Below are 14,855 nucleotides of genomic sequence, written 5' to 3'. Positions count from 1 at the left end.
AGGGCTATTTAAACCATATTTTCTCATTGGTCACTCATGGTATATTGCAGTATATAGAAGCTTTTAACCTTAAAAAAACTTTTTAACTTAATAAACTTTTCTATAAAGAAATCGCAAATATTTTCTTTCATCAGTCCCTTTGAATAGCCAAGGGATGCATTGAAAAAATATTGCAATACTTTTATTTGCTTTGTCCATCTGGGGGGCAGCTCCGAGTCCCACTTTCCCGTGGTGGCCCTGTCATTCAATAATCTGCCTGTTTCCTACCTACCACCTGGAACTTGTCACATCAGGGTTAGCAAGAGAGGTTTAAAACCTAAGTCCTCAACTGAGCATATGCATGTCCATAATCTGGGGATGGGGTGGGGGCACACAGGTGAACCCTGAGGATGACAAGCCAAAGAAAGCCAAACCCAAAAGCACACAGGTTATGATTCTACTTACATGAAATAAGCAAATCCATGCAGGCAGAAAATGGACTCACGGTGTTCATTAATGTGGGACGCAGGAAAGACACTGGTGACCCCAACCCTGCCCCAAAGCCAAACCCCCTGTCTTCATTGCTCCACCCAAGAAATGACTATAACTAAGATCTAAGTTCTGTGCCTGGCTCCACGATGCCCTCAAGGGACAGAATAACATGGGTGTCACGGCCAGGACTTCTAAGGACTTTTTTCCATGGTCTAGGATACCTGACTCTCTCCTGGGCTGGAGGCTGTACCTGGCAGGAGAGATGTCCCACCAACGCGGTGGCAGAGGTGACCCACTGGCTTCTGAGCACACAGCTCAGCAAAGCAAATCCTCGTCTTCAAAAGGGGGGGAACCGTTACGGTTTGAATGTCCACAGAGCTCCCCAAAGCTAATGGGCTTAAATTTTCATCTCTAAATTCTTATGTCCATGGTGTGTCAGAGGCAGGGACTTGAGGAGGTCATCAGGGTGAGGCCCCCATGATGGCACTGATGATTCCACGCCTCCCTCGTGCCACGCCCCACTACCCTCTCCGAAAGCCACTGCCACGCCCTGAGACTTCCTAGCCCCTCATCAATGAACCCCAAACCCATGGAAAGTAGTCGAAGACAAGAAGTCTCCAGCAGCCATGGCTGAATGCTCTTAGCAAGAGAGAGAAATCAGGTGACAATAAGAATGTGTCTCTGGCCGGGCGTTGGTGGCGCACACCTTTAATCCCAGCTCTCGGGAGGCAGTGACAGGCTGTTCTCTGTGAGTTTGAGGCCAGCCTGGTCTACAGAGCGAGTTCCAGGGCAGACAAGGACACAAAGAGAAACCCTGTCTTTAAAAATCAAAACTAAAAAAAAAAAAAAAAAATGTGCCTCTGGAACAGAGCAAAAACCACTTGAGAGCAGTGAGGAGCCCTTTAAGGAGAGGCCAGAAGCATGAGAGATGGGTGGTAAAACAGTGGCCAGTGCTGAACTCCCTTTGCAAAACAAATTTTGCCCCCAAATCTCCTAGTAGTCAGACATTCTTAAAAAAAGGGAAGCTAGTGGGCCACCTCCCCACACCTCTGTAACTCACCCCAGTTCTACCTAATCTGCAACACCCGAAACCCTCACCAAAATGCCAAGGGAGGCTTTGAACAAGCAAGGGAAGCTAGGCAGACATGGAGCTACTCGACAGAGTTAATAAGCAGCAGTCTATCCCAGAACTAAGATCTCCTGAGTTCCTCCTTGATGTGTCCTTGAGACAGTGAGGCCTCAAATTCTTTCCACTACACCTCATGCTTCCTTAGTGAATCCCTGGGATAACTACACAAAGGAAGAAAAAACAATGCCGAGAGCAGCAGTCCCAACCCCAGATGGTGTGGATTCTCCTCCCTGTCCCGGACTCCCCCACTTCAGAAAACACCCATCCCGAGGGCGTCTCACAGTCAGATATGGGGAGGGTTGAGCTGATGAACCTCACTGAAACCTGGGGAGGAGGGGCCCCAGACAGGATCAGGAAGCCTTGGGCAGACTGCCTGAGGGCAACTGGCTCAAGTTGGTCAGCCCTACACTGAACAGAGGCTGGGTCCCCTCACAAGTGGGATTAAGTTAGACTGATGAATTCATGGTGTCAGCCACCAAGGGGACGGCTGTCCAAATAGCCTTCTGGGATGCAGGGGAAATCTAGGTCATGGAGGCAGGGCTCCTGTGGAGAGACCAGAGACACTTGGTAGACCACCATGGTGGCAAGCCACTACTCGTGGGTGTAGCCACCCTCCTAGTGGGAGATGTACAATAACTGATCATTTTCTCCCTCTATATAACTGAAGGAAAGGCACTTGGAAGTGATGGCCTGCTGGAGATGCAGGATAAAGTCTGAATACCAGAATCTTCCTGCTGATGAGGGATTGGACAGGATCCTAATCCTCCAGGCAAACTCAAGGTAGGGGCTATGCCCAGGGTTCCTGTGGCATTCACAGCCATGATAGATAGATAGATAGATAGATAGATAGATAGATAGATAGATAGATAGATAGATAGATAGATAGATAGCACAAACACCTTGGGCTGAGGAAACAGCTTAGTTGGTTAAGTGCTTGCTTGGTGCTTGCCTTACAAACATGAAGACCGGGGTTCAATCCCCAGAATCCATATAAAAAACTTGAACCTGGTGGTGTTTGCTTATAACCCCAGAAGTGGAGAAATGGAGATAGGGGGATCCATAGAGCTGACAGGCCTAGCTCCCTTAGCAAGTTCCAGGTCAGCGAGAGACCTTGTTTCCAAAAAAAAAAAAAAAAAAGCTAGATGGTGCCTGAGTAACACAAGCACACACGCACTCATATGCACACACACACGCACACACACACACACACACACACACACACACACACACAAAACACAGCCAAGTTCTCTGGCTGGATCAGAACTGCAGTCCTTCTCTACACTCAAGAGTAATGCAGCAAGTCCCCTGGTTTCTCTGGGTTTCTTCCCATTCCTTCAGTTCTAGCCTGATAATCAGCTGTTGACCTTCAAGGTCAAAGGGAGGACAGGACCGGAAATGGGGCTCAGGGTTTGCAGATTCCCAGTGCACTGAATCTGCACTCAAAAATGAATTTTCTTCTCAGGTCTTGTGACAAGGACAGGCTCCTGTCTGTGACTCCTGCTGGGTCTGTAGAGGAGTCCAGAGAGCATCTACGAGGTCAGAGCTCCTCAGAGCTCATCAGAGCTCATCAGAGGACATCAGAGCTCCTCAGAGCTCATCAGAGGACAAGGGAACAAAACAAGGAGAGCCTCGGTGGTTTGGCAATGTGAGTCTGCCTTTGCTTGCATCAGTCTGGCTTGTGAGAGAGTCCCAGTGTCACACTGATAGGGTGTAGACTGAAGTGCATCCATCGGACAGGACCTTAAATGTTTGTCCCCAGAGAACTTCCACATAGCTGCACAAAATGACCTAACACACAACCAAAACTACTTAAGCTGTGACTTCCTGTCAGTTCCCACTTCCAACTCTGAAGCAAAAGTTTCTTTTCCTCCAAAATACTAAATGCCCACAACCCCTGCCCCCAGCACAGCAGGTTTCAGAATGACCCTGAAAACTTGTCAAGTCTTTGGGGACAGGATTCCCTACTTATACTCTCTTCTGGGTTTCATACTGGCACTATTCAGCCTGGTTTTTAATCTATTGTGATTTGTGCTGATAATGAGCACAAAATAAATAATGATAGTAACGGCTACCAGCTAAAGGGAAGCAGGAGAGGTACCTGCCATATGCCTCTTCCTGATCTGACCACCCATGGCACTGAGACCAGTACTTTGATGCTGGGAGCCATGATGTGGTCCCTTGGTTTGATGCTGTGAGACAGGAAGACATGGCTCGCAGTGCCCATTCAGAGGGGAAGGAGCTCTGCCTTCTGGCAGGCCCTTCCCAGCCCACTTCCCTGAGTTATAGGCACTAGATGACTAAATGGTTCCTTAGCCAAAATACCCACTGGAAAGAATTTGTCACCAAGGCTGGCAGATGAAAGACCCAGGGCTATGGCCTGGGATCCTCGGCAAACTACAGGGAAAGATGGTGGAGCGGGGGATATGGATATCTGCTCGGGGAGGAATGGACACCAGTACAGACTAGATAGATAGCAGGTCCACCACGAGAACCACAGGGCTCAGTGTACGCAGCAGTCCAGAAGAGGTACAGCTCCGGCCTCATCTGAATTCCAAAGACAGCTGAGAACTGAGATCCAACAAGAACAGTGTCCTAGGGGCCAGATGTGCTGCCAAGAAAATCTAGACCGCAGAGTGAAGAAAAGTAAAAGGTACAATTTTTACTTCAGTTTGTCATTGTTTTTCTTGCTGTGTTCAAAAGAATTGCTTTATGTAGGCCTGAGCATAAAAACAAACTTTGAATTCTCTTCCTGGTTCCATCAAGTACTGTGAAATAACATATAGTCAGGCGATATCCTCCTGTATCCTCTCAGAATAGACAGACAAATAACTGAGGGGACAGACAGATTAGATGAATGACAGACAACACATAGGTGGGCAACTCAATAGATTATAGAAAGTCAGATACATACAATACTGCAATAGATTAGCTATACAGATGCCAATATAGACAATAGATTGATGCATATGTGACATATTAAATAAGAGATGAATGGATGACAGACAGATATAGATAGATGGGTCACAGAGTGAGCTATGACGTGAAGACAGTAGAGTCCCCCCAAAATTCATAAATTGAGATCCCAACCCCCCAGAAGGATAGCAGTAGGAGGTGGGGCTTTAGGAGGTGGTAATTCCATGAATGGACTTATTGCTCTCACTAAAGAGGTCTAAAGAATCCCCCAATTATTTCCACCACGTGAAGTCACAGTGATAAGACAAGTGTCTGTGACTCATAAGGCAGGACCTCACAGACACCAAATCTGCTAGCGTCTTGATTTCAGACTTCCCAGCACCCATAGCTGTGAGAAATACATTTATGTGGTCTGTAAACAGCCCTCATATGGTATTTTGTTATAGTAGTTCAAGGTAAGTAGGTAGCTAGGTGGGTAGATAGATTAGATAGATAGATAGATAGATAGATAGATAGATAGATAGATAGATTCGATAGTTAGATAGATTCGATAGATAGATTCAATAGATAAATAGATTTAGATAGATGATAGATAAAGATATATGATCGGCAACTTATAGGTAATAGAGAAGATAGATGGTAAATATAGACAGATGATAGGTAGACAGATAGATACATACATGAATACATAGATGAGCAATACCAGCTAGACTAACAGATTAAGATATATAAACTACGTATATTCACACACCAGAGTTATCACAATAACCATTTTGTAAATATCACAGAACAAATCTCACTTGTTCTGCACATAACCATAAGAAATAACAGCTTTGTCATTCTCACAGATGTAAAATTGCTACCTAGAACTACATTAGGACGGTGGTTTCCGAACAGGGAGCACTACAAGGGAAAGCGAGCCCGGGTCTGACTCTTGGTGCTGTCATGAAAAGCTCATCCTCTGAAGTGGTCCAGTGAGTTTCACCTAGCCACGAGAGCAGAGCCGGGACAGAAGATCTCAATGACCCCCTCAGTACCCTGATTCTATGTTATTACCAAGATCTTTTGATTTCTTGCATGCAGGCTCGCCACAAGGAAGGACTCCAGTTCTGACCTATCATTAGAGGGAGACTAGGTCATAAACACTACTGAGTCAACCTAAGACAGTAGGCGGCTGGCAGAAACACAGCACAGCGGGTGGCCTGCGGCCTGGGGAAGGCAGTCACTTCTGCCCTGTACCCCTCTCATCCCTGCTCCCGCCCTGCCCCTGTTCACTGCCTCTCCCACTCACTCCGAGTCCTAACCAATACCGGGGAAGAAGCCAAGTGAAACCTTCCAGACACCAAGGACAGCAACCGAATCAGAAGGCTCGGGTCTACTGGTTTCCTAAGATTCTCGAGGAAAAGTGGATTTGCAAGCCACGCACAACAGGTCCTAGCAGTGATACCCTTCCCCTTACAAAGAGGAGAGAACAGAGCAGGGAACAGTCCAGAGGGCGCCTCTGACTTCTAGAGACCTCCTGAACATCCATTCAATCATTTCATCAGAAATTCAACTGCTGGAAACTTCCAAACTAGCAATGCTAAAGCCACCTAGAAACAGAAGTTTCTGTGCCCGGTCTGTTTAAAAAAAAAACTCCCCAGGGAGTCGAATGTGTAATCATACTTTCTAATGTTGGCCAGAGATCACTACAAAATTCCCTCCACTGGAGAGGGGCCTGGGCTACCACAACGCAACTTCAGGCAGCATCCGCTCTATCATTAGGGGAACATTCAGTCACATTCTAAAGGGGCTGCCTCCCAAATGAGTTAGCCAGAAAGAACTCTAATGTCTACTCACTGTAACCCCCTTTATCATTAACCATAGCACTGAGGCTGACTAATGGCAAAGAATTTGAATAAAAGGTTTCACCCAACAATGGCCACAAGTCTGAGGCAGAGCCCTCCAAACACAAAGAACTAAAGGATCATTGCTTGGGAAGAAATGGGGGAAAAGGCTACTCACAGAAGAAAAGAACGGCATGAAAAGAGCCTGAAAGGAATAACTTAGGGCCAGAGCTATCTATGATGAGGAAAAACAGGACGTCTCTTGGCCAACTAGCTCCTATGGCACTCGGTTTTGTTGTTCAATCATTGCACAGCATTTGTCGTCTGTGTACATATTTGTGTATTTTGCATGAGCAGGTGTGTGTGTGTGCACGTGCGTGCGTGCGTGCATGTGTGTGTGTGTGTGTGTGTGTGTGTGTGTTTATTCTGCAAGACCAGGGGTGTATGCAAGCTGCAGTCGTCTGAATGAGGAATGTCCCTCATGGTCCCAGGTATTTGAACGTTGTTCCCCCGTTGGTGGTGTCATTTGGGTAGGTTTGAGGGGTAGAGCCTTTCTGGAAGAAGTACATCACAGGGGTCAGGCTTTCAGAGCTTAAATCCTCGAGCCACCTTCAGCTCACTCTCTCTGCTATGTGCAGACGGTTGAGGAGCTCCTTACTCCTGCCACCATGCCTGCCTGCGGCCATGCCTCACTGTCATGATGGACTCTTCTCTCTGAACGGACAAAACAAAAATGTCATTTCTCCTTTAAGTTACCTTGCTCACCGTATTTTAATAGAGTGACCAATGCAAAAGTCATAAGAAACCTTTGATATTGTGTGTGTGTGCGTGTGTATGAGAGAGAGAGAGACAGAGAGACAGAGAGACAGAGAGAGAGAGAGAGAGAGAGAGAGAGAGAGAGAGAGAGAGAGAGAGAGAGAGAGAGACAGAGACAGAGACAGAGAGAGAGATTTTGTTTGAGATGGGGTGTCTCACTGACCTGGACAGACCAAGCAGGTTGACTGACTAGGAAGCCCCAGGAATTGTTCAGTCTCCTCAGTGCTTAGATTACAAGTCCGAACCTCCCAATACCACGCCCAGATTTTGTTGCATGGGTTCTGGGAATGAACTCAGGTCCCTCAAGTTTGCTCACATGGGAAACACTTTAATGATTAAATGGCTGTTCCCAGCACCCATGTTGAGCAGAAGGAGGGGTGTTCACTCACCGCTAAGCAGAGTGAAGCTCCTGAAGTGATGAGCATGCTGACTCTATTTGCTAAACCCCTTCTACCCCGTGACTCAATACGGAAGCTGTCTAGGGGCAGCTGCAGCATCACCGCGCTGTGGAAGGAAGGTAAGCTACAGAGGGATGGTTTCCACACTGCCCTTCCCCAAATTCTAGGATCCTCCAGAATCTGAGGGGGACAGGGCAGCTACCAACAGGAAATAGACAAGAGAAAATTGGAGCAAGGACTCAGGTCTTCCACAGTCCACCAACACCCCCCATCCCCACTGGAGCTGCTCTGATCAGTCCTGTCAGGTGGGGGACAATGGCTCTCCGGGACATCATAAAGCAACCTGCCAAGCAGCCGGTGTAGCCAGCTCCCGGAAAGCCATGGGCATAGAGAAATGGCCAGAGATCCAGCTCTGCTCTCCAGAGTCTTTGCTCAGTCTACTCAGCTGGGATATAGAACAGGGGACCTTTGGTCCTGGAATCTTATCTACCATCAGGAAGCTGGGACTGGGACCCTGAGCCGTGGAAGCCCGTCACTCATTCACATTTGAAGGCTGGGGAGACCTGGCTGTAGCCCCAACATGTTCCCTGCAGCCCCACCACTCCTCCTGGCCCCAGTCATCACTTACTAATAGGATTGCCAGGAAGCTCCTAGCAGTCTGGAACTCTCTAGGGAAAACTGGAGACGAGGTTCTGGAAGCATCCAGGAACTGAGACTCTCCCAGATCTGTGCGCAGCAGCGCCCACAAGCAGAGTAGAGAGTGAGATCCAGGAGGAGGGTGATGTCTCAGAAGACAAACACTATCCCTTCCACTGCTGGTTTGATCTCTAAGGCTGTGATCGCCAATTCTCAGGACAAGGATACAAGAAGGAAACCCTGGTGGGCTGTGGTAACTCCCACAATGCCCCTGAAATGGATCTAGCAAGGCTTAGTTAAGTCCTTCTGCAGAACAGAGCTGAATGAACTGCAATAGTGTACCCAGCGGGCTGATCAAGCCTAGCCTTCAGGCTCCTTCAAGAGAAAATCCCTGTGATTCATGAGTGCTAGACCCTTGGGAAGGGCTCTACTGTCCTCCAGAATGGTCCCCTTTATTCTTCTTAGCAACAGGTAGTAAGTAATTTACCCAGCCATGGACAAAACCTTCCAATCCAGCCAGCCAGCCAGTGAAACCTAAGAAAGTCCAGAAAAGGGCATCGTGGCCTTAGGCAAGCCATGTGACTTCATCCACACGGGGCTTGGGAGGGATAAGAAGCTGAAAGTGGGTGGGGAGCGTCCACACAGACAGTACAGTGGATAACGTGGCTTTCTAATCACCACCACAGGCAGATTTAGCGGTGACAACTTTGGTCCTGGACTTGGAAACTTCAGTGTGATGTGGTCGGGTATTTGGTAAACACTTTCAAACCAGAGTCAAATAAACACTGCAAAGGGAATAATCAACGTGTCTATTACAGACACATTCAGCTTATACTGTGTGTTCACACGTAGGCCTGCCACAGGCAGGGTGCAAACCCAAATGCCACATGGATAAACAAATGACAAGCAATGGATGTACCACAGTGACACTCCTGAGCCACGTCCCTTCAATCTTCCTCCGCCCACAGAAAGAGCAGGGACAAGTACAAAGGGCCCTGGGAGATGCTTCCGAGTCCACCACGGTCTCTAGGGATGCATGACTTCTCCTACAGCCACTGTCCACAGAGAGCAAGCTCTCCTTGCTATGCAAACCATCGTGAGTCTCCAGCTCCACCACTCATGCAAGGACAGCTCAGGGAGAGAGCCTGCCCAGTCCACAACCACAGGCTGAGCTCTGGGCTCTCCCCAACTGCTGGCAGCGCTGACCACAGCACTGGTGTGGGTGGGGGTGGCTGGAGCACTAAGGGAACAGTCACTGCCATCATGGTGAGCAGAAGACACAGACTTCTGAAACCCACCCCACCCAGTCATGCAGCATCACTCAAATCAAGCGTCCCTGGAGGATTCTTTTATTTATCCATTCATTCATCCACACATACATACATACATCATCCATCCATCCATCGATCCATCCATTCATCCTTCCTAGCACTGACACTGCTTGGGTAGGAAACTTACAGAGGGCTTCAGTGGGCATATTACATGAAATTACGTCTCACTAAGTACAAGATAAAAGCCCATCTTTTGCCAAGGTACAGAGAAGTTATGGACTGCAGTGAGGGGGCACCTGTGCTGAACCCCAAAGGGGGCGAGAATTCTCTGAGGCAGAAGGAAGGGTAGTCGAGGAGTCAACGGGAGTCGAGGCTGGCCAGCAGGTTAGCACCACATTGCAGACAGCTTGGGTTGCATTCTCTGAGCAGGAGGGGACCATGAGGTGTCAGGAAGGAGACAGCATAAGTCAAGCTTAGGAAGAAAGAGTTCAGCCACAGAAGGCTGGGAGGCAAAGGTGGGAACGTCAGGATACAGAGGCAAAACGCACTAGCATGAATGAAGACCCAGGGAGGCTCTGGGAATCAAGCCAGAGGGACCGTGAGGCAATGCTCTGGAACTGGGCGCTGGAAACCCAGCAGAGGAACCACTTTGGCGCTCTGTGCCCAGGTTCCACACCTCTAGGAAAAGTCTTGGATTTAGGTCAGCAGCAGCAACTTCTGTCCCTGGAGCCAGCACAGGCTTCGGAGAGACACACAGTGCTCGGTGCTCGCACACTCTGCCTCTGGTAATTCAACCAACCCCACACCCATTTTTTTTTTCTTATGGCATCTTACTGAACACGTGTGGACTTTTATTGTCATTAAGTCCTGTGCCAGTTAGTTTCTTCTGTAAACCTGACAACCTAGACTCACCTGGAAAGAAAGAACCTCAACTAGAGAATTGCCTCCATCAGATTGGCCTGTGGCCAGTGATTGACGTGAGAGAGCCCAGCCCACTGTGGGAAGCGCCATCCCTAGGCAGGCAGGCCTGGGCCATACCAGAAAGCTGGCTAAGCACGAGCCAGAGTGAACAGTAAGCAGCATTCTGCTTGAGTTCCTGTCCTGACTTCTCTCAATGATGGACTGCGACCTGGAGAAGTGTAGGTTGACAAAAACACTTCCCACCACAAGCTGCTTTTGGTCATGGTGTTTGTAAGAGCCACAGGAAAGCAAACTAGAACACACCCTGAAATAATACAGCATGACAATAATTTCCCCCAACATTTACATTGCATTAGGTGTTATGAATAATCTAGAGGTTATTCAAAGTCTCCAGGAAGGTGTATGTAGATGATATGTAAATACTATGCTAGTCTTACATAAGAGACTTTAACTTTAGCACACTCAAATTTTGTTATCCTTATGGGGAGTCCTAAAACCAACTCCCGTTTTCCCAACTCAGAATTCCAGTCACCTCCACAACCCACCTCCAGTCACCACCATGACTGTGGGGCCGGTCTGGATGGCACCAGCACGCTGTGTCTGGTGTCTCTGCCCACCCATCCCTGGATGGAAAGGGCAAAGGGCATCCTACCACCCTACACAGGGTCCCGTCACAAAGATCTCATTGTGGAATGCTCGGCAGCAGCTTGGCTTGCTGATAATAATATGTTCTGCTGGTGATGTGTGCCACCTTCTTTACGCTGGAACAATCCGCTGCATTTTCTTCAGCAGGCAGAGCCTTGCCAGGCAGAAACAGAGCCTCTGGGGCCAGGGAAACCCCATCCAGCATGGAGAGAGGTAAAGATTCACCCACCAGTGCAGGTGACAGGGATTAGAGGAGGTAAGAGGGACAAGAGGGAGAAGGTGTGGGCAGGCTTTGTACCAATTTACCCAACTGCTTGTTTCTACAACAGCCAGAAGCCCTTCAAGTTTGCACTTGAAGACACCCAAAGCCTTTCTTTCTGGCTTCAACATGTAGTCAGGAAGCCAGGGGCCCCTTTAAAGAAGCAGGCACTGAGTTACATGAAGCTATGCCTCTGCCCCTCAGAGCAAGCTTCAGCCACACACTTAAGCCGAGCAGAATATATGTGCACCCAGCAAGGAGAAGAGAGAAAAACAAAAATCCTGATTCCTCACCTGCATCACTGGAGCCCCTCCCCAGGGGAAGGTAGTGGGGCTCCTGGGAATCCTGCCCGTATCAGCAACTATGGCTTTTGCAAGAGTCTTTAGTATTTCTCAAAAACTACCAAAGCAACATAAGAAGGGTGTGACAACCCTGAGCCCACAGTGCTACCTGTTTGCCCACAGTCTTTCTCTTTCCACCTTTTACAATGCTGTGGTTCGAACTCAGGACCTCCCATATGTGAGTTTTACTGCTGAGAGACAGACGGCTCTTCTGTTCTATGAGATCTGTTCATCAAACGTCCTTACTATTGAGCCAAACTGACTGCATTCTGAACCGGCACTAATGTTATCACATTCCATCCCAACAGACAGAGCTAGTCATCTTGCCCACTCCTGTTCCCTGGAAATCTCCTCAGGGCCCTCTATTGACCATCTTAGGTCTCCTGGATCAGCACAAGACACACTGAGATGCCTCCACCCAGGAAAGGAAGGGAGCCGGTAAGTGCTACTCAGACAAAAAAGGGGATCAGGAAGTCCCCAAGCAGCCAACAGAGCAGCAAGCTAAGGTGGGATTTGCATGAAGGGCTCTCCCAAGAACGGCACCCACAAGGCTGGAGCGAGGCACAGCAGCAAAGGACGCTCCTGGAGGGTCTGTCTCATAGGGAATTCCGTCTGACAAGAGAACAGTGTGCTGTCCCTAATGCTTCAGATTGAAGACCAGCATGATAGCAGCACCAGGGAGTCATGTGTGATTTAAAATGCAGGAGACATGGGACATTGCTCCTCTAACTTCAGGAAGACAGATGGGAACCTCCTAGACAGACCCCAAAGTCACAGTCATCACCAAAAAACACCCAAGAATACAGGCTTCAAAAGGCACAAATTGAGGTTCCTTCTGTGCTGATCCAAACCCCCTTCCCAACCCCACTGCTAACTCTCCCCTCATGACACAGAATACTGACTTTTGGTCTTGGATAAAATCCCTTTTCTACCACAGGAACTCTAACGGGCCACTGTGCAACTTCCTGACCTCCACCAAGCCCTGCTCAAAAGGCATGCTGGAATCACACCATTCACAAGCAAACTCTGAACACAGCTGCCCTGTCCAGTGAATACGCTTTAGACTTGATTGAACCCAGGACACAAAACCCCGAGAGTGACGGATGAAAGGGCACCACTGTGGGGGCCAGCAGCTTTCCTGTTTAACAAATAACTTGTATCAGTGCGTCCTGTTCCAAGCATGGTGGTCTAACTCACTAGTGTCCAGCCAGGCTAGAAAAGTGCTCCCTCAATTGAGCTTCATGTCATTGGGATGAAGGTTTCATGCTAACTCTCCATTTGCACCTGAGTGTGGCAACATATGCCTATCATCCAAGCATCTGGAAGGCAGGGATAAGAAGGTCAGTAACTAACCTCAGCCACACAGAGAGATTGAGGCCAGCTGGGCAACTAAGACCTTGTCTGAAAACCAGTCAGACAGAAAACACTTGGTTTATCCTATCTTCATTCTGAGAATTATCCTTGGAATTTTTGTACTCTAATATGAATGGCTTCAAATGTCATATTTTTGCAACCCGGTCACATTTGGAGGTCAGGGAGGGCAAAAGTGCCAGATCATATTAAGCAGCAAGCCCTCCTCTTAGCCCATGTGATTACCCCCAGAAGTTCATCCTCAAGTTCAACTGCAGAAGCAACGTTTAGCAGAAAAATAAAGCTAAGGGGATAAGACAGTTCACTGTGGTGTCATTCAGAGCTAGAGTTACAATCTAGCAACACCCACTCATGTTCACACTGCCCTGGATCCATACTAAGGTCATGGTGTCCAAGCCTTACTGATCATGGTGGTTCCCCCAGCCAGGGCTGCCTTGGTTCCCTGGAAGAAGTCATCAGCTGACGTCATTCCCTGGTCGGGCATCTGGAAACGAGTGTGCACATCAATTCCTCCTGGGATCACCATCCTGGAATGGGCCTCAATGGTCTTCACTCCTCCTGGCACAATCAGGTTTTCTCCTATTTGCCTGAGAAAGCAGAGTTGGTGAGAGATGGACCAATGAAATGCGGAACCAAATCGGATCTGACATATTTTCATCGGGCTATAGACAGACCTTCACTACATGGTGAGCGCTTTTGGAGTTGTTGCAATGATCTTTCATGGGAGCATCCCCCAATCCTCATCCCAAAACATGAGCAGATGTAGAATGAACTAGGAAACTGGGATTAGGGGCTCACATAATCCCAGAAACTTGAGAATCTCACACAAGGATCACCTCTAGTGTCAAGTTCTGTAGCTTTAGCTACAGAGTGAGTTCCTGGCCCACCTAGACTGAAGAACAAGGCCCCTATCTCACACAACACAGTAAATTCCTCATTCAGTGGCGGATTATCAGAAACCCCCTAAGCTTGAATAACAAAACACTCCACTGACACACCATTCAGCTAGTTTTCCAGAACAGTTCACTCTAGACCTGACTCTATTTCCCACCATTTGGTTTCACCATTTTCCTTCGCAGTTCAGGGAAAAGAGGTGGAAAAGTGTACAGAGAGCAAAACAAGGGAAAAAAGAAAAGTAAAAAGTAAACACTATAATTCCAACAATTGTAGAATGTAGAAGCAGGTGCTCATGGATCCAGATAAAGGTAGAAAAACAAATATCCATGCTGTTGGGGACATGTATCATATCCATTGGAGGAGAGGGTGTTGTGACAGCGTTTTTTATTTGTTTTTGAGGTTTTCTGGGCTTTTTTGTTTTGTTTGAGACAGTGTTTCTCTACAAAGTCTTAGCTATCCTGGAACTCACTATATAGTCCAAGCTGGTCTCAAACTCACAGAAATCCACCTGTATTTGCCTCCTGAGCACTAGGATTAAAGGTGTGCGCCACCACACCCAGCTGTAGGAATTTATTTTGGAAACAAGGTCTCATCAGCCAATTATTTTTTTAATTTTGCTACATCTTTCTACCAATTTTTAAAAAGAAAAAATAATCGAGGAGTTAAATTTCTAAGACAAGTAAATTATGACTAAAAATAGCATTGGGCTGCTCCATTTAGGCCAGTGTCCTTCAGTCGGATTCATCATGCTCTCCTACGGTTGGGGATGCTAAAGGAATAAGAAAGTCATAGCCTGTGACTGCCCAGAGCCAAGACTGTTACAAACACACATGGAGAGAGCATTAACTGTGGAAACATTAAGACTCATTCTGGCCTCATCAATCATGGTGTGAGCTTCCAAGTGGTCAGTCAGTCCAGCTTGCCCCTTTCCAGACTCACTTGCTGCTAGAGTTTGATGAGC

General features: G+C 47.8%; 1 protein-coding gene across 3 annotated transcripts in view; it reads right to left on the bottom strand.

Moving 5' to 3' along the window:
* The window catches only part of Dpysl2 (dihydropyrimidinase like 2), a 100,250-nt gene that overhangs the window by 42,881 nt on the left and 42,514 nt on the right, over window positions 1-14,855 (bottom strand). For all 3 annotated transcript variants that reach the window (XM_005075236.4, XM_005075237.4, XM_040740621.1), the window contains exon 3: window positions 13,400-13,584. In XM_005075236.4, the coding sequence (XP_005075293.1) occupies window positions 13,400-13,584 (185 nt within the window). The remainder of the gene's footprint in view (window positions 1-13,399; window positions 13,585-14,855) is intronic.

The sequence above is a fragment of the Mesocricetus auratus genome, unplaced genomic scaffold (genome assembly GCF_017639785.1).
Source record: "Mesocricetus auratus isolate SY011 unplaced genomic scaffold, BCM_Maur_2.0 Super-Scaffold_100707, whole genome shotgun sequence".
Taxonomy (NCBI): domain Eukaryota; kingdom Metazoa; phylum Chordata; class Mammalia; order Rodentia; family Cricetidae; genus Mesocricetus; species Mesocricetus auratus.
This window is presented reverse-complemented; position numbering and strand designations above follow the sequence as displayed.